At 38.2% G+C, this 22,791-nt stretch overlaps 1 protein-coding gene across 1 annotated transcript; it reads right to left on the minus strand.

The window, feature by feature from the left end:
• Window positions 1–3,610: 3,610 nt before the first annotated feature.
• On the minus strand, window positions 3,611–20,739 carry alx4b (ALX homeobox 4b). The gene is made up of 4 exons (XM_039683836.2): window positions 20,377–20,739; window positions 12,434–12,741; window positions 6,877–7,005; window positions 3,611–4,945 (listed from the first exon to the last, which is right to left on the minus strand). Exons 1-4 carry the CDS (start codon window positions 20,696–20,698, stop codon window positions 4,628–4,630), a joined length of 1,077 nt encoding a protein of 358 aa, XP_039539770.2. The 5' UTR covers window positions 20,699–20,739; the 3' UTR covers window positions 3,611–4,627.
• Window positions 20,740–22,791: the final 2,052 nt, after the last annotated feature.

Below are 22,791 nucleotides of genomic sequence, written 5' to 3' on the forward strand. Positions count from 1 at the left end.
TTAAATGCAGTTTAGTGTGATAGTGTAACGTTATACCAAGTGGAACAGCTCTGCGTTTCCCTCATAAGTTTAATTCATCTAATAAACTAACCTGTGTGAGTAATCCAGCACTATTCCTTTATCCGTGTGACTCGCGTGTGATGTATGTCTCTTATTAGCAATAGCAATCGTGACCTGCTTCTGTAATGTTAAAAAAACATGAGTGTTTTCACTAATCCTTAAACATTATTAGGTCCATCAGCTTGACAGCAAGTCCCATCATTCAGCTCGTAACTGCGTCATAAACGTACGCCTTTGTTATTGTTGGAAACTGCGCCCTCTTGTGGCCAAGAAAGTTACATGGTATTTCTTAAAAAAAGGTTTTCAACATCTTGAAAAGTTTTTGAAAGTAAGAAATATGCAGTTTCACGAACTATGAAACGCTATAACAGAGCGTGTTATGTGCAAGGAAGATTTAAACGTGATCTGGAGGATTAAACGGCCATTAAAGTGTGTTTTCCAGTAGAGCCTGCCTGACATATTTTACATAGAGTTTTTTAATGCAGTGCTTTTCTCCTGTTTTCTCCATTCTATCATCTTAAGTCATAAACTCCTTTATCTTTGTCTGCGTTTGCTTTCTGTTTGTGCGTGTGAGATGGAGAGCGTTTAGCAAAGCCCAAGGGACTGACTGACATTCTGCCAGAAATGTATGTAGAGCGAAGGGAACGGACCGTTCAGTGAGTGAGAAAGTAAAATGGGTTGTGCGAGTGCCAGACATCTTCCCTGATGGATTTATTTGGGAGGGATCCAGGCTCATCTGGAAGGCTGTCAGGTCCCAGTGGAGGTTTTATTGGGTGACAAGCTTTGTGTTGGCTGTCTCTTTACAGCTCTGGATGCAGACCAAAACTGTTGCTCAATGCAGAAGACAAAGTTTGCTCCTTATTCCTGTGAAATATGCTGAACTCTGGCACTCAGCGTTAAATGCGCATTTTATGTAGTGCATTCATTTTATCTATTATGCTTTAAACCCGACAGATAAACTAAATTATTACAATCTATCACATTTTTGGCTGCCTATTCAATTTCAATAGGCATCCTTTAGCCAATAGATGACCTACCTGACACGAATTTCCGTATGCGATGTCTTGAATTCCTCTATAAATATAATGGATTAAAATAGGATTGGAAAGCAGTTGAAACTGTCGGGAATTATTAATTCTGTCTAATCCACTGGTGTCGGGAATTGTTTATTGGCTGAATGTAAAACATTCTTCCTCTTTTCACACCCTTTCCCTGATTCAGCTTCTTCTTTTTTAAGCCACGTGAAACGTTTATTGAAATCCATGCATCCCATGATTAACTAGATTGTATTTTTAGGGTTTAGCCTATATTATTATACAGAAACAATTTGTCATAAGCTCACACTGCTTGAAAAGGAATGATTTGAAATAACAATAGTATTCTATTACAAAACGGGTTTAAAATACAAACTATCTTCTCAAAGAATAAAATAAAGCAGGCGTGTTTGTAACAGCTTTAAATGTGTTTAGTTGGTTGCAAGTGATCCCATAATCACTTTAATTCAGATACAGACACTATTATACAGACACACCATGGATAAAATGCTTTGTATTTTACAACAGCTTGTTATTGCCTGAATTTCATGCGACACAATAACGTGTGCAGTATTCTCAGCACAGAATTTAATGATATATATATATATATATATTTTTTACAAAAGAAAATTAGTTATGTTATCAAGAATAACAATCAAACCAGCAAAACTATGTAAGCAATAAAGTACAAGATGTTGTACTGTCTCGTGAGTAAGAAAGGGCTAAAGGAAGTTGTTAGGCTCGACGCGAAGTGGAGTAACCCCTTCTCAGCCGTTACTTATTCACGATACAGCACTTGCCTCGAGTGACTTATTGCTTTTATAAAACGGTTACCACACAATAAAAATATTAAAGAAAAAAAAATGTATTAGTGCAACTTTCATGAAGTAAAAATCACTAAAAGCCTTCCTTCCGCTAGAAAAAAATAGTCCCTGACCGTGAACAGCAACAACGCCCCAATGTGTAATATGCATTAAAGCTCAAATAAAAACACCATAGGAACTGCAGTGTTGCGCAGTGATAAATAGAACCATTGGGTGAAGCGGTCATGAATAAAGCACAGCTATTGGCCAATCAGAATCAAGGATTGGAACTAACCATTTTATAACACTCATTAAATCCAAACACACATCGTAAGCAAATCACCATAATATTAAAAGTGCATGCTGTACAAATGCAAAGAACGAATGGTAATATATTTGAACTGCATGTCTCAGTAGTATTTAAACTGAGGAAGAGGAGCAAGAAAAAAACAGTTCTGCCCTCTCTGAATATAGAACACACTGACCTCCCTCGGTTACATCTGTCTCCAACATTTAGAAGTGGAAAGTCCCATTGAGTTTTGAACGACGCTCTAGCTAATCTCAATCAGGAAGTCTGTAAAGTCCTTTTTACAGAATCAGATTTCTTCATAATCGATTTAATATACTCTGCTATCTTATGTCAACTGACGGTTTCCATTTAGATGTTTAAACATGGTGTGAATGGGCCTAGTCCCATTTTATGAGGCCAAGAATTACTATAACGATATAGCGTTCTGCTTTTGTTTTGTCCTCTGCGACTTTAAATGCTCGAGCTCTTTAAAGCAGGGTGGATTCTGATTGGCTGTCGATGTTTTTATCTTTTGTCAGCTGGGGGGAAAAATATTCTGACAGTGATTCTAACGTTATCGCGTCTCTGTGCCTTTATCGTAGTTGTGGTCATTATAGTTGGGATCTAAACTCTGCAATTCTTTTATGTTTAGATTTAGAACAATATCTTTCGTTGTTGTTTAAGTTATCGCCCTTGAGGCGAACGGGTCTTAAAGTGATAGTTCACCCAAAAAAACTCACACTCATGCCGATGCCGTTCCAGACCTGTAAGACTGTCATCATCTTTGGAACACAAATAATGATCTTTTTTTAAAGGAGTAGTTCACTTTTGAAAAAACTTTTGCTGATAATTTACTCACTCCCATGTCATCCAAGATGTCCACGTCTTTCTATCTTCAGTCGAAAATAAATTAAAGTTTTTGATGAAAACATACCAGGATTTTTGGATTTCATTCAAATGAACGAATCTTTTTCGAGTCAATTTGTTCGTTTCGTTCATTGAATGAACCAACTGACTCTGAAAAAGATTTGTTCATTTTGATGAATGAGTTCGAACAGGAGAGTCACGAACGCACATCACAGAACAGAGCAAGGCGAGCATTTGAGCTTATAAAACTTAACCTTTTTTATTTATTTATCAAATGAGTGATCGTTTAGTTAGATAAGACCCTTATTCATCGTCTGGAATCGTTTAAAGCCCTTTGAACAGTTTGCAGTTTGCACTGAAAGTGTCTTTTAGACCTTGAACCATTTGGTTCCCATTAAAGTCCATTATTTGGAGAAAATCCTGGAATGTTTTCATCAAAAACCTTAATTTCTTTTCAACTGAAGATAGAAAGACGTGGACATCTTGGATGACATGGGGGTGAGTAAATTATCAGCAAAAGGTTTTTCAAATGTGAACTACTCCTTTAAGAACTCTGAGAGTTTTCTGTCTCTCCATTGACAGCTACGTATCAAAAAGTTCATCAAGAGATCTTAAAGCTAATCTATATTGAGCGGTTAAGGGACACAATCACTATATATGATGAACAGAATAATTTCGGATGTTATTCACATTGGTTTTATGAGGGTGAGCAATTAATGACAGAATGTTCATTTTTGGGTGAACCGTCCCTTTAAGAGATCAATTCAGTTATTGAATTTACCAATAAAAAATAATTGAGTTTGCAGCACATTACTGGCTAAGGAGAATCCTAATGGCACCAGACCTAGAGTCTCTTCTTCGTATTTGATAATAAGCAGAGTTTCGTGTTGAAAAGAAGCAGAGGTTTTGGGCGATGACCCTCCCGGCAGCGGGAGAAACTAGATCTTTCGCTGGTGCAAAGGAACTGATGGAGCCAGGAAATTAATGAAGTTCGGCTTATGTTCCAACCGATAGAGCTGCGTCCCGTTAACCCAAAACAAACACACCATTCCCCCATTTATCTGGAAACAATGTCCTATTACCGCTGGTTTAGAGAATGTAGCAGTGATAAAAAGGGAGTATTTCTGGAGCTCCAAACTTTTGAGGACCAAACCCATAACATAGAATGGCTCTGACACCTTATGGATCTATTGGATGGGAAGCACTTGTTCTTTATCCTGCTCAATCCAGTCTGAATGGTTTAAACCTAGTGCATAAGAACCGATGCTTTCTTCTTTCATTTACATTTAATTTTGTTTTAAAATAGTGCATACTGATTTTCTTTCAAATGGTGATACTTGTCAGTATATTTATTTTTCAGTACAGTCTCTATTTTGAAACTGGCCCGTCGGTTTCCACACATTCAGACACGTCCACTTCCTCCAAAAATGCAAAATGAAATCTCCAAGTGTTTTAAAGCTTCGAGCCTCCATTTCTCATGTTCATATTGGCTCCAGATGGCATTACTTTCACCTCATTAGTGCTGACAGCTTAGGGCTGAGGTTGTCTGGTCTTCTGTGTCCCAGATGAAGGCATCATGTGGCCCATGTGATCGCGGCACTGTGCTCTTTCGCCTTCATGCGCAAGCTGGCGATGCTGGAGGATTTGCGATCTGGTTCGACGCTGAGATCAAAACCATTTATGGTTACGCCCATTCCAGAGTTGCCAAAAAGACTGCCCATGTGTGTCTGTCCCATGTTCCCACCAGGGCTTGGCATACCGAGGAAATCAGTCACGCCACTAGCGGAGTGAGGGTGAGGGCTCATGCAGGAAGATGCAGAATCACAAGGAACCACACAGCCAGGCACTGGGGAGGCGGCACTGCTGCCACTTAGCCAAGATGGGTTCTGAATCTAAAGAAAAATACAAAAGAAAAGCACACGTAACCCGGTCCTACGTTACATTAAAGGCACACTATGCAAGAATTGTACCTTTCGGTGGTAAACAAACTTATAGTAGGGCTTATAGTAGGGCAACCTGGTAGTAAAGCTTGGGGGGGACGCAATGCAAGTTTGAGAGGAGTGCCCCCGACACATCTCGCGGGAATCACAACAGGCAACAACGTTGAAGACACTTGCACGCATGGAGACGTGATACTCGACGATGGAAAAAGCAAAGGAAACGCGGTCGGAAGAGACTAGGGAAAGGAAAAGAGAGTCTGAGGAACTGGACAAGAGTCCCACTTGGTCGACTTTTCACTTGTTGGCGCGAGCTAACAAGCAGCACTGGACGCAACAGTGATGCTGACCTGGCGATCTTGATGATGGAGTAGTAAGTAAATCTTTCTACGTTTGTGTGCATTTTATTTAGAGATTTCACCTGAATTAATATAGAGTCTCTGCAACGGCGATAGATTGAAGAATGTGTCCGAGTGAAGACTGAGACACTATGGCTCCGTCCGAAATCGCGTACTATATTTAAATAAGAAAGTACTTCACAACCGTTAAAAAAGTACATTCTGAATACGGGTAGTATGAATTAGTCCGGACGCACTACATGCGCCATGTTGTTGTCGCGTGACATACGCTGTCACAACAGTGCGAAAATTTAAAGAGTCCATTCCAATGACTGTTTTTAGTTCTGCTTTCTGTTTTCATCTGCGTTTTTACGTCGTCCGAGTCGACAATCAAGAGGAGGCGTCGGTCAGCTGCTCGCAGATCGCGCCTTTTGTGGAATTTCTCAAATAACATTTATTTACCTAATAAATTTTACCTCATAAAACACACACACACAACGCCTATGAACAATGACAGTTTTTTGGCAAGGAAAAAGCCATTTATTTGCTTGTGATATTACCATCGATAAATAAACATGAATGAATCAATAGAGATACGCATGTGTGCCTGTGTTTGTCTCCTAACGTTACAGCCGCGTTTCTGGTTTCCGCCATTTCAGACTGATCTCATGAAGTAGCGTGTGAATGACACGCCAATTCGTATTTCCATTTTTGGCGTGCTATCAACACGCATAATCGCTTTTCAGCGTGTTTATGAACGCCGTTGACTTAACGTTATTACTGTATATATAAATATATGACTTACCTCAACCCCATTCCTAAACCTAACCGTCACTGGGGTTAATGGCATTTATGATTGTTCCCTTACCATCCTAGGGAAAAAAAGAGATTGCTCCCCAGATGTAGATGTACATTTTGCTTAGTTTCGCGCGGACATTTGACGGCGCGTACAGACGTTAATGGCGTAGACATACACGCGGATAGCTCAAAATGCGTACAGATAACACGCAAAGTGGCGTGTATGTTTACGCAAAAGTCATGATGTCATGTTGGCCATATTCAAATATAACGACAACAACTCCTCTCCCGTGGCATCATGGGATAGTAAAGTGTCCATCGTATGCGCTCTTCAGAATCTCGCCAGAAGTAGTAGTAGGTCATCCGGGTACTTTTCGCCTACTGTTTTTCGAATTCTATGATTTCGGACGTACTACTCTGCTCGCGTACTGTTTTTCGCATACTACTGTATATAGTAGGGAAGTATTCGATTTCGCATGCAGCTTTTGTATCCATGACACTGATAGCAGCGAACACGAGCGCTCAGCTTGAGTTCATAAACACATTTTAGCACTAGATCTCTTATTTAAAGGCACTGATTTGTACCTTAATATAACAGCTTCGAAGGGATATCAGGCCGTGAGTGCAGAGACGCTCTGCGTGAGTGGTATTTACGACAGTAACGTTAAACACTGCTGTATAAAAGCAATCGCAAACATGTTGTTGGTGTCAAATCTATTGTATGATTGATAATACAGATTTTCCTTTTACCTGTGCATAATTTTCTGGTCGTGTAAGAAGAGGAAGCTCATATGGCGTTGAGAAGTGCGTCCGAACCTGCTGCATCTGTCCAAAGCGCTCTCTCTTTCTCCATTTGGCCCGGCGATTCTGAAACCACACCTGTAGGAAATGAACCAAATATCTGATTATTTGAAAATATCTATCTGCAAAATGTGAATACAGGTACAGGTTTCTTCTGTAAAAACTTCTAAATTGGTACTATAAATGCAAATTCTATTATTCTAAATTACTAAAGATCAGTAGCGGAGTGGCAATCGGGAGAGTCGGGAGATTTCCCGGTGGGCCGGTAGTGTTTCGAGGCCGCGAGGGCCGGCCCGGTCTGATAAAATGTATTTATTGGAAGTTCGCCATGGCCCAAGCTAAGGGAAGAAAACATTTATTTATTTATTTATTTATTTTTACATTTTCTATAACGGAGCATATATTTGCACTAAGCGCCTGTCTTTCAAGCAAAACGACACCCGTCTTGAAACAGCCTCAGTGGCGTAGGTCGTAGGGCGTGAAGTACTTGAATGCATCTTTTGATGCGCTGAACGCGAGTTCGAATCCGCCTTGCCGAACTCTCTTTTCTCCCTTTTCCCAACACAGATATGTAAAGATGTAAACTGTAAAACCTAACATTAAGGTCTCTAGCTTTATATTTTGCCAACGAACTAAAATTTAAACCATGGCGTTGCGCCATTATAATAACTGGCATTAGAATAGCATCTAGTTTGTGCTGCGTAATTACTTTGCTCACGCGATCATCTGGTCAGCTGGTGTTTTCTCCTAAATAAAAGCTCAAGGGTTTATTTCTTGCAAGTGAAGGAATTAGGACTACGAAAATTCCCGGTAGATTTTTTGGTCCCACTCCGCCCCTGCTAAAGATCTACCGAGAGCTGGCTTTCTCTTTTCTTTTAAAGCATAAATCTTGAGGCACATGAAAGCACTGCACGGTTCCTCAGCTCTTTAATGTACAGATCTGAACTGCACAGGTTGGAGCTCTGCACTTCTCAGCCTCGCTCATGTCTGGAGCAGGTCCACCTCATCAATCACATTCACAACGAGGCCAGTTCTGCACCACCACACAAACCAACAACCCCAAACCACAGCTGCGTGCTGGCAGACCTCAACATGTGTTTTGATCTTTTGTTATTTTATGATTTGTAAATACATGTAATTGGTTTAGAATCCAGTTTGTTGCTTGATTATTGTTTCAAATTTGACCGGATACAATGTTTTATTCTGTTGTTGCAGAAGACATTTTTTGACATTTACCTCATCTCATTCATTACTGACTTTGACTCTGCAAAGTCAAGCCTGCAACAGATGTGCATGTTTTCAAATCAGACATTCATAGTATATTATAAATGTTTGTTTTTTTAATATGATCCTGTCAAGTTTCACCCTTAGACATTCCCATCACTTCACAGTTTAGAGGGTATGCGCGTGATGTCACCGTCGGCCGGAGTGCCTGCAGTTACTCACAGTGAGTGGCAAAAAGGCTGAGCGGCTGTATTTGTTTTCAGCGTGAATGCTGAGAAACACAAACAAAACATATATAAAGTGGGAAAGAGCTTTGCGATTGACTGGACAACTAGATTTGAGGTATACACTTTCAGAAAAAAAGGTACAAAAGCAGTCACTGGGGCTGTACCTTTTCAAAAAGGTACACTTTTGTACCTAAAGGTTGCATATTGGTACCTTAGTTGTACATTTTAGCACCTGAAATGTACACATTTGCACCTAAAATGTACATATTATCTATATTAGCACCTAAATGTACATATGAGCACCTAAAAATGTACATATTAGAACCTAAATATACATATTAGCGCCTAAAATGTAAATATTAGCACCTAAAATGTATGTATTAGCACCTAAAATGTACATATTAGCACTTAAAATGTACATATTAACACCTAAAATGGACAAAAGTGTACCTTTTGAAAAGGTACAGCCCCAGCGACAGCTTTCGTATCTTTTTTCTGAGAGTGTATGATGATATATAGGCTATATACATAACCCTGATATAAGTGATCACCCGGACTTAGACCTACCTATATTGTATTTATATAAAGCGTTCACAGGCAAATTTGCTTTATGTTTAGGTCTATATTACTTTTATTTCCCCGGTGTCGAGATCAGACAAACATAAATGTCAGGCAACACGATTCCTGGCTGCATGTCAATATCCATGGATTACTGGATCTTTAGTAAGTTGTAAGGAACACTATATTGAGTCCAACATTTAGTTTAAATTGATAAAATTGTTCATTTTAGTCGCATTTTCGCAGTTTCCCCGATTAAATCCAGTCACGCAGCAGATCTTTTGCCACTCAGTCAGGCTGAGGGGGGTTGTCCCGGTGGGAAAGTGACGTCAATGCATTCCCTCTATATGACAGAGAATGTTCAACATGACATCATGACTTTTGCGTAAACATACACGCCACTTATCTCTACGCATTTTGAGCTATCCGCGTGTATGTCTACGCCATTAACGTTCCGCGTGTCTTTACACGCCGTCAAATCTCCAGTCATAAATGCCATTAACCTCAGTGACGGTTAAGTTTAGGGACGGGGTTGAGGTAAGTCATATCTTTTTCTTTCCTAGGATGGTAAGGGAATAGTTATAAATGCCATTAACCCCAGTGACGGTTAGGGACGGGGTTGAGGTAAGTCATATATTTATATAACATTAAGTCAACGGCGTTCATAAACACGCTGAAAAGCGATTATGCGTCTTGATAGCACGCCAAAAATGGAAATACGAATTGGCGTGTCATACACACGCTACTTCATGAGATCAGTCTGGAATGTCAGTTAAAAAGTGCTCTGAGATGTTCAGATTTGTTGTTGATCTGGTCTCCACAAGCTTCACTGGACCAAACGAAAAAGCTACTCATGGATTTGTCTCTGGTGTGTAATTTAAGAAGGAAGATGACTCCCATGTTTAAACAGTTGTTCATATGCTTTCAATGACTATTTCAAAAGGGCAGTGTCAATTTCAAATTTATTGTTAAGAGTAAAACCCCTTGAGATGTGACATCTCGTTTTCGAGGGGACCTCACAAGAGCTTTTTTCAATCTGTCCCTAGAACCTTTATTTGAGTTACAAAATATATTGCTTGAATTAGCTTAAGTTGTCCTATAGAGGCCAACTGTATACAAAGTAATTTGATCGTCCTGGCCGATGTCATATCCTGCTATTGACCTCCAAGTGCCGTTATGATCATGTCATCTGTTTTGTGAATCTTTGTAATTTAATCCCTGTCTCTTTGGACATTTATATTGTTTTTCCTTGGTCTACGAAATTTAGAGTAATCAGAGATAATGACCAATGATCAATGAGCTGAGCAGCATCTGTATTCGTAGTCTATGTTGTTCCTCTTTCCTCTACATGTTTTGAAGATAAATTGAAGGACAATCTACATGGTAAATGCTATTTTACAATAACTTTTTCGCCGCCTGCATTTTTTATTAGCAATTCTTTTTTTAAGTTGCCAGCCAAAAATGTTTTATTCTAGTTTTATGCATTCTTTTTTTTTTTTTTTTTTTTGAGAAATACATGAAGTTTGAAAATACCATTTCTTTCCCAAAGATGTGCGAAAGCAAACATCTTTTTTTTTTTTTTTTTATCAGAAGATTCTGCACCATTTCAGAAGATGTGTAATAGTGCCCCCTACCGTTTAACAGTGAAAACACTGAAACCCAGAACATTCTGTCAATAGTGGAGAAAGCGTTACTGTGCGTTCACACCGGACGTGAATAGTGCGTCAAATTTGCGTCTACCAGTTTGTACGCTTGACCGCTAGTTTGGCGCTTGACCACTTTGTGTTAATTGTCAAGAGTGAAACTGACGAAAACTGCGAAATTTACGCGAATAGCGCGTCAGGCGCGAATGATTTCAATGTAAAATCAATGCAAAGACGCGTTACGTGCATAAAAAAACGAAATTTACGCGCGTCAGAATCGAAACCCGTTGGCGGCCATCTTTTTTATGTTGATCGAGCATTCATCGAGAGAGTCATTATTCAGTCGAGTATTATTTATACGTTTTGTTACGTAATTGCGACATTTAATCTCACAATTAAGTCTTTATTTTTCACAATTCCAAGTTTATATCTCAAAATTTTGACTTTTTTTTCAGAATTGCCCATTTATTTCCCGCAAATGTGGGTTTATATTTAGCACTTTTGATTTAACAACTAACAATTCAGACTTTTTTCGTCTGAGTTTACGTCTTCTGCATCTTTCTCTGATACAAACTTTCTCCTTTGCTCTTTCTTTTCTTCAAACTCAAATTCTAACGGGAGGATGTTAGAAAGTGAAAGAGGAGAATGTTCAGGCTAGAGTTTGTTTACATTTCATGTTTAATTTCCTGACGCCTAAGCCCCCGGCTCTCCAGAGCTGCCCCCGCTGACCTCTCAGAGACCCACAGATGAGAGCAGGGGACCCTTGTGCAGATCCACACACACTCTAAGGACACTCATAATGCATAAGTGCGTCACTACACAAATGCGCTCGCATAAGGTTTTGAGCATGAAAAGATACCAAAATATGGTCCAAATTGTATGTTGCAAGTAGGACTAAAACTATATATGATGTCATCCAAAACATCCTCTATTACAGTGTGTTGAGGGAAAAAGTCCTGTTTGAGAAACAGCGCTGGGGAGGAAAGCGATCATCACAATTGCGTATGTCTGTAGGTATGTTTTTGAAAAACGGGTCGAACCCTGTAGTCACTCAACAGAGTCTGCACTGTGTTGTCAGCCTACAGGGGTAATTAGACTCGTGTGTGTGTGTGACTCAGAACGCATGTAGTTACTCCACTGTACCTTCAAAACATGGCCAGGTTCCTGACAATGCTTCATTCTCTGCATGGAAATTCTCATTGGCATCTCAAACTGTTTTTTTTTTTTCAACTGCCAGAGATCGTGTGTTTTTTCTCCCTAACTCTTTTTAACATCCTTAAACACTGTGGTGTAGAGCGGTACGTTAAACATGACTAGAAGTGGTGTGGGTCCAGCTTCTCTGTCATGATCTGAGAATAGAGATCTGTAATGCACAGCAGAGACTATTGTTCTCTTTAGCATTTAGACTTGGGGGGGAAACCTGTGGAATTGTGAGGAATAGATTTATAAAAAAAAAAAAAAAAGTAAACTTTCCATCCAGAATCTTATTGGCATCCATTTCGGCGTCTCACACTCGTCATCCACTCAAAACGTAACGTTAACCAACTATTTGGCCGGCTTGCAAGCCTAAACAAGTGTGTGCGGCGTGCCTGTTGTTTTGTTTCCGGTCTAGCTAGATCCGCTTTCGCTTTGGTCGTCGAAGCAACAAAACGTCCTTGTGCGGCGCAAGCCATTGAAATAAATGGGTTTCATAGCGCCGCGCATGCCGCGTCCTGTTGCAAAAGCATATAAAAAAACAACTAAGTTTGCTAGGCCAAAGAGACCGTTAATCGCGCAATAAAAATATTAATGGCGTTAAAAACACGCTAAACTGACAGCCCTAGTAATTTACAAAGCAAAACGATCAAGGTTTACCTGCACCCGTGCCTCAGTGAGGTCTGTCCTGAGGGCCAGCTGTTCGCGGGCGTACACATCAGGGTAGTGTGTCTTCTGGAAAACCTTCTCCAGCTCCTCCAGCTGATAGCTCGTGAACGTGGTGCGGTTCCGTCTCTTCTTGCCTTTATTGCTCTCAGCCTCACACTTGTCTAGAGGACTGCTGAGCTCAGGGCGTTCTGCTTGACCTTTGACCCCGGTGTCTTTCAGATTGATGTAACTACCATCCATACCTGTAGGATCATCAGACTGAGGCATCTCTGTGTCAGTCAGTCCAGTGCCATCTTTACCTGGAAACAAACATATTTCAATGGATTAACTGTGGCTTTAGTGTTTAACACAGGCTTAAATAGGTGGAATGAGATCATTAACAGGACACAGGTGAAAAACTAATAACGAAAACCATGGCAACAAATGAAACACAACATACGAGTCCCAAAGAGAACATAAGCGTTACACTCATCTACTCCTACTGTATAGAAATATTCTTCATTTCAACATAAAGAGGGTTCTGTTGTCACCTTACATTTCACAGCTTACATTGATGTTTCTTAGTGTTTTTCTCATCCTCCTCACTCGCACACACAATTGAATGCTAACACAACTAAGGGGTAGTCATCATTTGTATAACAACATATATTAATAATTTTCACTCTGAAACTTTTCCAATGGTTTGTTATTTCTTTGTTTAGAGTATGCTATTAGAGTATTAAAATGTACTAATATTTAGCGATAACTGTTGCTCCGTCTCTGTGTTTGGCAGAGAAGTCATGGTAATTGCTGTGGTGAGCACTTTCAGTCCCACCCTGCTGTCTTTCCTTGGCTGTGTAGGCCATGTTATGCTGAATCTGCGTACCACCACATTTTTAAACAGTGCCATTGCATGTTTAGCATTTTAAAGCCAAAGCTCCTTGGTTTTGGCTGCAACTTTCGCATTGACAGCAATAGTCTGGGTTGATCACTGTCCAAATGTTTGGGGATTTGAGCAATGCTTTGTGTTTTTTTCTGCTTGCCATATAGAACGCAGAATCTAACCAATGGCATGGAGATATACATTTGATCAGATTCAGGTCTTAAAAATGAAGTGCTGTTATTTTAAATTTACTGAAATCCACTTGAAACAGCACTTTATGATGCAATATTCCCCACCTAGCTTCATTGCACAATAGTTACTCGTCATTTTGCGTTTAGCCACAGTCACTTACATCACATAAGTCAGAGACAGACCTCTTGTAGATGAAATATTTTGCACACTAAAGTTCCTGATCACCCCCTGTAAAGATCTAATCACACCCAGATCCACTTAAAGGAGTAGTTCACTTTTAGAAAAACTTTTGCTGATAATTTACTCACCCCCATGTCATCCAAGATGTCCATGTCTTTCTTTCTTCAGTCGAAAAGAAATTAAGGTTTTTGATGAAAACATTCCAGGATTTTCTCCATATAATGGACTTCAATGGGAACCAAACGGTAGCAGCTTCAAAGGGCTTTAAAAGACACCGTACAATGAATATGGGTCTTATCTAGCGAAACAAGCGGTCATTTAAAAAATAAATAAAAAAGTTTAAGTTTTATAAGCACAAATGCTCACCTTGCTATGTTCTGTGATGCGCGTTTGTGACTCTCCTGTTCGAACTCAAACAAATCTTTTTTCGAGTCATGACTCAAAGAGTCCTAGATAAGACCCTTATTCATCATCTGGTGTCATTTAAAGCCCTTTGAAGCTGCACTGAAACTCTCATTTGGACCTTGAACCGTTTTTACCTCTTGTTACCACAGCCACAAAGCGCCCGCGCCCTCAGATCACTTGGACGTGGCTGTGCAGGGTTCCCGCGGGTCCTTAAAAAGTCTTAAATTAGATATTTAAAATTTAAGGCCATTAAAAGTCTTATAAAGTCTTATTTTTAAGTATGAAAGGTCTTAAATTTTAGATGACACTTCGACTTTAGTCATATCTTAATGTTTTCCAAATTAAAACCATCTAATTTGCGTACGTATTAATTTTTATCTATCTTTGTGGATTTGCTTGTTCACGTGACAATTCGCGTCACATTCGCGGTAGAATAACGTCCGTCTCCTGCACGCGAGACAGGAGAGGAGGAGAGAAGAAAGTTGGCAAATGTCAGTTAAGTCCTAAGTTAATTCTTTATGTGCGTAGAGGTGTGCGATATGTAGGTATTGTCTGTCATGATATTCTATTGTTTTAACGATGGACGAGGCACTGTGAGTGTGAGCTGACATCGCATTTGTGTTGGTCATTTTTCACTGCGTGATGTGTGCAGTTATAGGCATAGACATTGCTGGTCTATGGTTATAGGTATGTCCCCAAATTAGTTTTTGCCTTATATTTATATCATGTTGTAGGCTAAGTGCCGTTTTCCCGTGCACAAGTGTGATATTTATGTTATACAATAGTTAAATTAAAAATAAATTGACATTGTGAGTTAGTTTTTAGACATAACATTATCAATATTGTTTGTTTTCCCTTTATTTCGCCGACTAGAATTTCTAAATGAAACCGTAGCATAGTCTCAATGCAACAGACAGCGATGAAATCCGCGTTTTGAACGAGTCATTTTAACGATTCAATCACTTGCTTCTTTCCTATGGCTTCTTTCCCGTTTAAACAAATCGGTTGAATGAATGACTCCCTCATCTCGCTTATTAAGACAGCGATTTACCGCCGCCTACTGGCGGTTTTAGTTTCATATTAAAAGTAAAACGTTAAAATTAGAAATCATTTCACATTTAAATATTGATTTAAAAAATAACAACCTTATAGCTTGATTTATGCAATTGTAAATGGAGTGTATATATTAATGCCACTTCTAATGCTGCTTCTGCGTCACCTCTGCACTGCAAAGATGGATTTTTTATTTAATTTGACTAAGAGTGGTACTGTACAATTATTGTGTAATTAAATATTATTGTTTAAATAAGTATAATTACTGTATATACGTGATGCATAACTCTAAATACGTTTAGAAAAAAAATCTCCATAAATAGTTGAAAATGCCCCTGGAAATCAATTTAAGGTGGCAAATATTGCACATTAATTAATAATTTCTGTCACTGCTGTGAACTGACCACTGCATAGAATATGAAAAATATAAATATCTCTGCGAGTCTGCTGTCAACAACAGGCTTAAACCAGCCATGGCACCAGCACAAAAACACAATCAGTAAAATATCAACTAATTATTGTTAATAATAATTAGTTGATATTTTACTGATTGTGTTTTTGTTTTGTGTTTATCAAAAAAACGTTGAAAATATCGAGATATATTTTTGTCAATATCGTACACCCCTAATGGATGGTATTAATTTTGATTTCTTCAGGTCTTAAAAAGGTCTTAAAAAGCCTTAAATTTTACTTTAAAAAGTGTGCAGGAACCCTGCTGTGGTTACAAGAGGTAAAAACGATATAAATACTGTTCGTTTTCTCACACAAACCGCTCGTTTCGTGTCTTAGGCCATCAATGTGTACTTACATTTACGAGTCATTAAATCATGTTTAATTCGGACTTCTCTGTGCATGCTCTTTGAGGTGGTGACCATAGACCTCCATTAAATGACTGATAGACAAGAACGGTGAAACTACTGCGGAAACAAAGACACCTACGTCTTGGATGCCCTTGAGGTAAGCTAAAACATACCAAAAATTAATTTCAAAGTGAACTATCCCTTTAAGAAAAAAAAAAGTTTATTTTAAGCATTGTTCACTGAAGGCTCATTGGGGAATCCAGAACGATTCTTCCATGGCATCGCTGCAAAACCCCCACTGCAGAACCTTTATTTTTAAAGTGTAAAATGGCATTATTCATTATTAAATGACATGAGGATCACTAAATGACACAGATTTTGTTGATTTACTGTGTGATTTATCTGGAGTTGACCAAAACCATTGGATTCTATAAAAGCTATGTGTCCTGCTGCTTTACAGCTAGTTCAATTACACTTTGATGTGTTTCTCCTTGTTTCTTGCAGTGATTAAATTTTAGAGTCAGTGTGCTCAGGGGAGTGTTTTGCCTTGGTGTGAATTAATTTTCTAAAGAGGTGGGTATTACTGTAAACACTGGTTTACAGAAAGGAGAATTCTGGTATATGTTTGAGGGCTTTTGCAATGCAAATATCAGTTGTGTAAAATATGTGATTTTTACATTATTAGATTTGTTTCCAGAGGGCCAATTTGCTAGTATGTCCCCAGGAAAATAAGGTCTATTAAAAAATGAAATGGCATAAATGAAGAACTTTTAACATTCATGAAACCATTCCATTTTATAGTGGAAAAGTGTTCTTTGGATTTTTAAAACGTCACTCTAAGAAGAGAAAAACTACAAAAATGGTTCTTCCATTGCACAAACGTTAAAAGCTTAATTTATAAGAGTGTATGCTCTTAATAATAAAGATTCTTATCTTTATCTCCATCAATGTGTACTTACATTTACGAGTCATTAAATCATGTTTAATCTGGACTTCTCTGTGCATGCTCTTTGAGGTGGTGACCATAGACCTCCATTATATGACTGACCGACAAGAACGGTTTGACCTAAAAATATCAAAATTGAAACTACTGCGGAAACAAAGACACCTACATCTTGGATGCCCTTGAGGTAAGCTAAAACATACCAAAAATTAATTTCGAAGTGAACTATCCCTTTAATGTGAAGAATCTAATGAACTTTTTTCCACAATAAAAAGTGTTTTGGGTTCTATGGATATGAAAGATTCTTCATGAAACCGTATAGAAGCCAATCAATAGCGAAAAATTCTAATCTCCGCTCTATCATCTGGCCCCCAATTGTAAAATGTTAAGCAATTCATTGAGCATGTAATATCTATACTGTACGTTGAAGATACAGGTATCTGTGCAGAAGCAAAACTTCCAGATGTTCCTGTGAGAAGATCAATGCCTGAAAGCCGGCACAGGAATGTGGATTCTGTGGGAAACCAGGACAGTGTTTCCGTTAAATCTCCTGAAAAATGACCTCACACATGACTTCCATACTGCAGAACTGAGACAGATTTCTGTCTCCAAGATTTCACTCCCATAAGCTCACTATAGTTTAAAATAACTCATGGCGAGGATGCAAACATTCTCTTCGTGGCATGCATTGAACAGTATTTTACACATGGCTGAATTTTTATATCAACCTGTACAGTCTTTTTTTAAAATCTATATATATATGGTTTTAATATGTTTTTTGTTGATTAAGACTCGAAACGAGTGGTTTGTGTGAGGGACCTCTCGTTTTTACCTCTTGTAACCTCTCTCACACAAACTGCTCGTTTCGTGTCTTAGGCCATCAATGTGTACTTACATTTACGACTCATTAAATCATGTTTAATTTGGACTTCTCTGTGCATGCTCTTTGAGGTGGTGACCATAGACCTCCATTATATGACTAACAGACAAGAACGGTTTGACCTAAAAATATCAAAAGTGAAACTACTGCGGAAACAAAGACACCTACATCTTGGATGCACTTGAGGTAAGATAAAACATATCAAAAATTAATTTCAAAGTGAAATATCCCTTTAAATGCATTGTGAGATTACAAAATTTGTTAAGGATTTACCCTGGTAAGTAGTCTCAAACATTTAGACTGGTTTAATTAACTATACTCAAGTCATGTGCAAGGTTTCATTAGAAATGTTAGAAACACTTCACACCCATGATGAACCCACTTTGTTACTGACTCTGTTCTGATTGGCTGGAAAGAGCAAACCACCCTCTTATATTTTGGATCTAATCACATAACACGTTTACAAGAACTTGAAGAGCACACACTTTTCTCTGTGTTAAAAAAGTGGATGAAAAGCGGTTTTCGGCTTCCCGGTGTTGTCCGTCTGGTCAGGCTCGATCTTACCCTTGACATCTATGAACACAGACCATGGTGTGGGAACCGGTGTTTATTCTTCTCAAAGAAACGCTGTCTGTGTCTGTGCATCATAATATGCCCATGAAACGAAATTATTGGTGAATATCTCAGGCATGATGACTATTTGACAACCTATTCTTTGGTTGTTGAAAATATTTAAGTATTATGTCCAGTTGAACTGCAATGATCTTTTTACAAATAGCCCTAAATATCACCTGAATCAGAGCATAAATTATTCATTTATTTTTATTTTTAATGAATCTATATATTTAAACACCAGTATAATTGCAAAATACAGTGAACTGTGTTTGAGAATTTTTAAAGATATGATAATTGTTTTAGCCTATATATTATTGTTTTTTTTTCAAATCTGATTATTATTACAGAAGACAATAAACATTTAATATGTGCAAAAAGAGCTCTTGAATAATAAGACATTTTAAAACCTCTGTTTCTTTTTTCCTTTTTATTATTAATTTATTTAATTTATCCTAATAATAATCTGGGTTCATGATAATTTCCCAATGACTTTCGATAGAATTAATCAGTGGAATTCTTTTTAAAACATTTGTAATCAAATAAGCAACGTTTTAAAGGTCCTGGTAGACAACCGGTAAAGTTAGATACATATTTTTATAAGGCCAATGCTGTTTTTTTTTCTAATCACTTCAAAATAGCCCATACATTTTTTTTTTCATCTTTTTTTTTTGTGTGACACAACTTCGTTTTAGGTTGTCGTCATAAACAGACAGTTCAGAAATTGTAATATTTATATATAGCCTGAAGATACAGTCGGTGTCTGTTTTCACTGGCCTGCGATCAGGCATCGTAAATAGCCCTTGCCTGATTTACAACCACAAAGATGGATTTTCATGCCACTTTTTGAAAGTCAGAAGACGATGTTAATCTTTTTATTCGTTTTGTGCATGTCAACATCTGTAGGTCTGTTCATGACTTCTGCTTTGATTGTTTATGATCACCAGCCGTATTGTTTATATATTTATTTTTTTATGAGTTAGAACATTTTAATTGTCGGAAACGTCCGTGTGGTCAACGTAAAAGTAGGCTATTAGATCTGACAAATAACAGGCGAGAATGAATGTGGATTTAAATCAGTCTTCAGAACGTGCCTGAACGATGCCGATAAATCACTCTGATAAATAGGCGAAGGCAAAGTACGAATGAATAAATGAACCAGGCCTAATTATGTTTAACATTTATTTAGTGAATTTACGCGTTCTCATTTCTCATTTGTTCATTGCATTAAGCAGAAAAGTCAGAATTCTATCATCTTAAAACACACAAAAGTGAGTTTAATAGACTACAAATATTTTATTCGATTTAATAAACGCAAAAAATGTCATGAGAATTATTATTTATAAAAATGTATTATTATTTACAAAAATCTTAAAGATTTTTACTAAGACGGCTGCAGCGAAATAGTATTTTAGCGGATAGGCTTTTTGTTTTGCTTTATCTTTCAAGTTTATTTGACATGTCAATGTCATTCTGGCTAAATAACCAACGTGGCTAATTAAATAAAATATTATAATTGTTCAAAGTTTCAACTTTCTTTATCAATAATTTAAAAAGTCGTGGAAAAGTGCACAAATAACTTTGACCTTAAAAATGTAAAGCATAGCCTAACGTAATTTTGATAACACTTTATTTTAAGGTCACGTTAGGCTACTAATGTAGCCTAATATTAATGTTCTACAATGGCTATTGAGTTAGGCTGCAGTTAGGGTTAGGGTTTAGTTTAGGATTAGTTACTTGAATTATTTACTGTTAAGTAAAAAGTGAACGTCACCTTAAAATAAAGTGTTAGTCCACCGTATATTTTTTCGAAGTAAGACGTATGAACAAACGTGAACAAATTGAAGCTTATAACTCATTAAAGGCCTCCTTTTACTCTCATCCTGGAGATGTTCCGATACAGTGATCAAATCCGAAACATAAATTTAATCATGTTAATTGTGTGCGTCACCTCTGGAGATAGGCCTATAGACTCCTGATAAATGAAATCTAATGATTGCCACTCACCATAGCAAGAGATGTCCTGTAGTTTGCTGTCTTCAGTGGGAGTTTTGCATGTGGGTCTCTGCATGAACAGATGATACTTGCTGTACGGGCTCTCGGCTGAGCTTTCCTCCAGTGAAGGGCACTCCTGCTGGAAGGGACTCCTCGGCTTGTCCCCATAAGCTTGACCTTTGGCGGGCAGGAAAGTGGGACTGTATTTAGAGTCGCTCGGCTGGAACGTCCTGTAAGGATTGGCCTGTTGGACTCTTCCTTGCCCTGACGATGGGGGATAATATGAATCCATGGAGGTCATATCGCAGTATGAGACGCACGCATCTGCGTTCATACCGACAAAAACTTACGAAAAGAATATCCTAACTTTTTTTTTTTTTTGGTAAATCTAAACGTCACCCTCGCTCGAGTCTCCTCTCATTCACAGACGGCCACGCACTTTCTCTCTCTCTCTCTCTCACACACACACACACACACCAGGGCGACAGCTGGAGTTGGTTAAAATGATTCAGATGTTTTCCAGAGACTAGGCAAAAGCAAATGCTAAAGCGTCTTTAAGATTAAGAGGAGAGAGAGAGGGGAGAGATGCGTGAACGGAGGATGATGCCCTGGTGTCCACTAGTCCCATCACGATGAGAGGTCAGATCGTGGGACACATGAGCTTTTCCCTCGAACTAACACGTGAGAAACACAACGCATGACATTAATGTAGTTTGATTTAAGACGCAAACTGACAGAGTAGCGCGAAAATGAAGCGAGGAAATATAACCGACCTTCACAAAATGAATTTTTTAGTCAGATGTTCGCTTTTCTGTTAAAGGATGTTGAACAATTTTAGTGTAAATTAGTGTTTGATCAATAATAATATTTGAAAACATTGATTAGTATGCCTAAAAATGATTTCTGATTTCAAAAAAACAAAGATCGATTGTAATTGTGAAAGTTTACTTTTTACTCGTTTCATTATGCATTTTCCAACATTGGACTTTGTCATTGATGTAAATTGAATCAACATTGAACTGACTCAAGCTAAATCATGACTGCTTATAGCTAAATTTAACAAATTTCATAATTGATGAACTTTACACTGAACTGACCTGAGCTGAATAATAACATTATTGTATTCTGCTGCTTTACAGACGAATTTAAATTCTCTCATTTGATGGTTTGCATCAGTATTTTCCCATTTATATACTGTTTTGTGCTTTGAATCTATATTATATAAAGCTCTATATAGCCTCACTCATGGGCCGACTGATTCAAGCTGATAGAAGAGCAACTTGACTGAAATAACCACTCATTATGCAGCAAAGAATTTGTGAAGCCACAACACACACAACCTTGAGGTGGATGGACTACAACAGAAGAACCCAACGGGTACCACTCATCTCCACTACAAATAGGAAAAAGAGGCTACAGTTTGCAAGAGCTCACCAAAATTGGACAGTTGAAGACTGGAAAATGTTGCCTGGTCCGATGAGTCTTGTTTTCTTGGCACACTTTAGGCCCCTTAGTGCCATTTGGGCATCGTTTAAATGCCACGGCCTACCTGAGCATTGTTTCTGACCATGTCCATCCCTTTATGGCCACCATGTCCCCATCCTCTGATGGCTACTTCCAGCAGGAAAATGTCACAAAGCTCGAATCATTTCAAATTGGTTTCTTGAACATGTCAATGAGTTGACTGTACTAAAATGGCCGCCACAGTCACCAGATCTCAACCCAATAGAGGATCTTTGGGATGTGGTGGAACGGGAGCTTCGGGTCCCACAAATCTCCATCAACTGCAAGATGCTATCCTATCAATTTTGGTCAACATCTCTAAAGAATGCTTTCATCACCTTGTTGAATCAATGCCACTTAGAATTAAGGCAGTTCTGAAGGTGAAAGGGGTCAAACACAGTATTAGTATGGTGTTCCTAATAATCCTTCAGGTGAGTGTAAATAAAGGTGACTTGGCTATTTCAATTGAATTACCACTTGTGAGCTTCAGTGGCCTACAAGTTGTTATTCAGTTGCATTTTGAGCTGTAACACCATCAGCTTAACCAATTACAAATGAGTTCCAAGGGTGAGAACACTGCCATACATGACCACCGCCCACCTGAGGTCACAGCTGTCTCTTGTTTGCATGTGTTTATTCAAGTTTGTATATGTGTTAATCAAATGTGCACAGTTTAATCAATGTGTTTTAATCATTTATATATCACAAGTCATCCAAATAACTAACACATTAGTGAATGAATGCCATGAGTCTCGTACCTCTTCCAGAGATGGTCTTATTATTGGAAGATATGAAGGTCCGTGGGTCTACCATTGGAATAGTAACATTTTATTTAAGATATTTTTAAGTTAGGTTTACACAACAACAAAAAAGGTTTTTTATCAAATCTTCCTCATCGAAAAGTTAGCCTAGTCACAATTTAAT

This window comes from Pimephales promelas, chromosome 10, assembly GCF_988280905.1.
Source record: "Pimephales promelas chromosome 10, fPimPro1.hap1.1, whole genome shotgun sequence".
Lineage (NCBI taxonomy): Eukaryota > Metazoa > Chordata > Actinopteri > Cypriniformes > Leuciscidae > Pimephales > Pimephales promelas.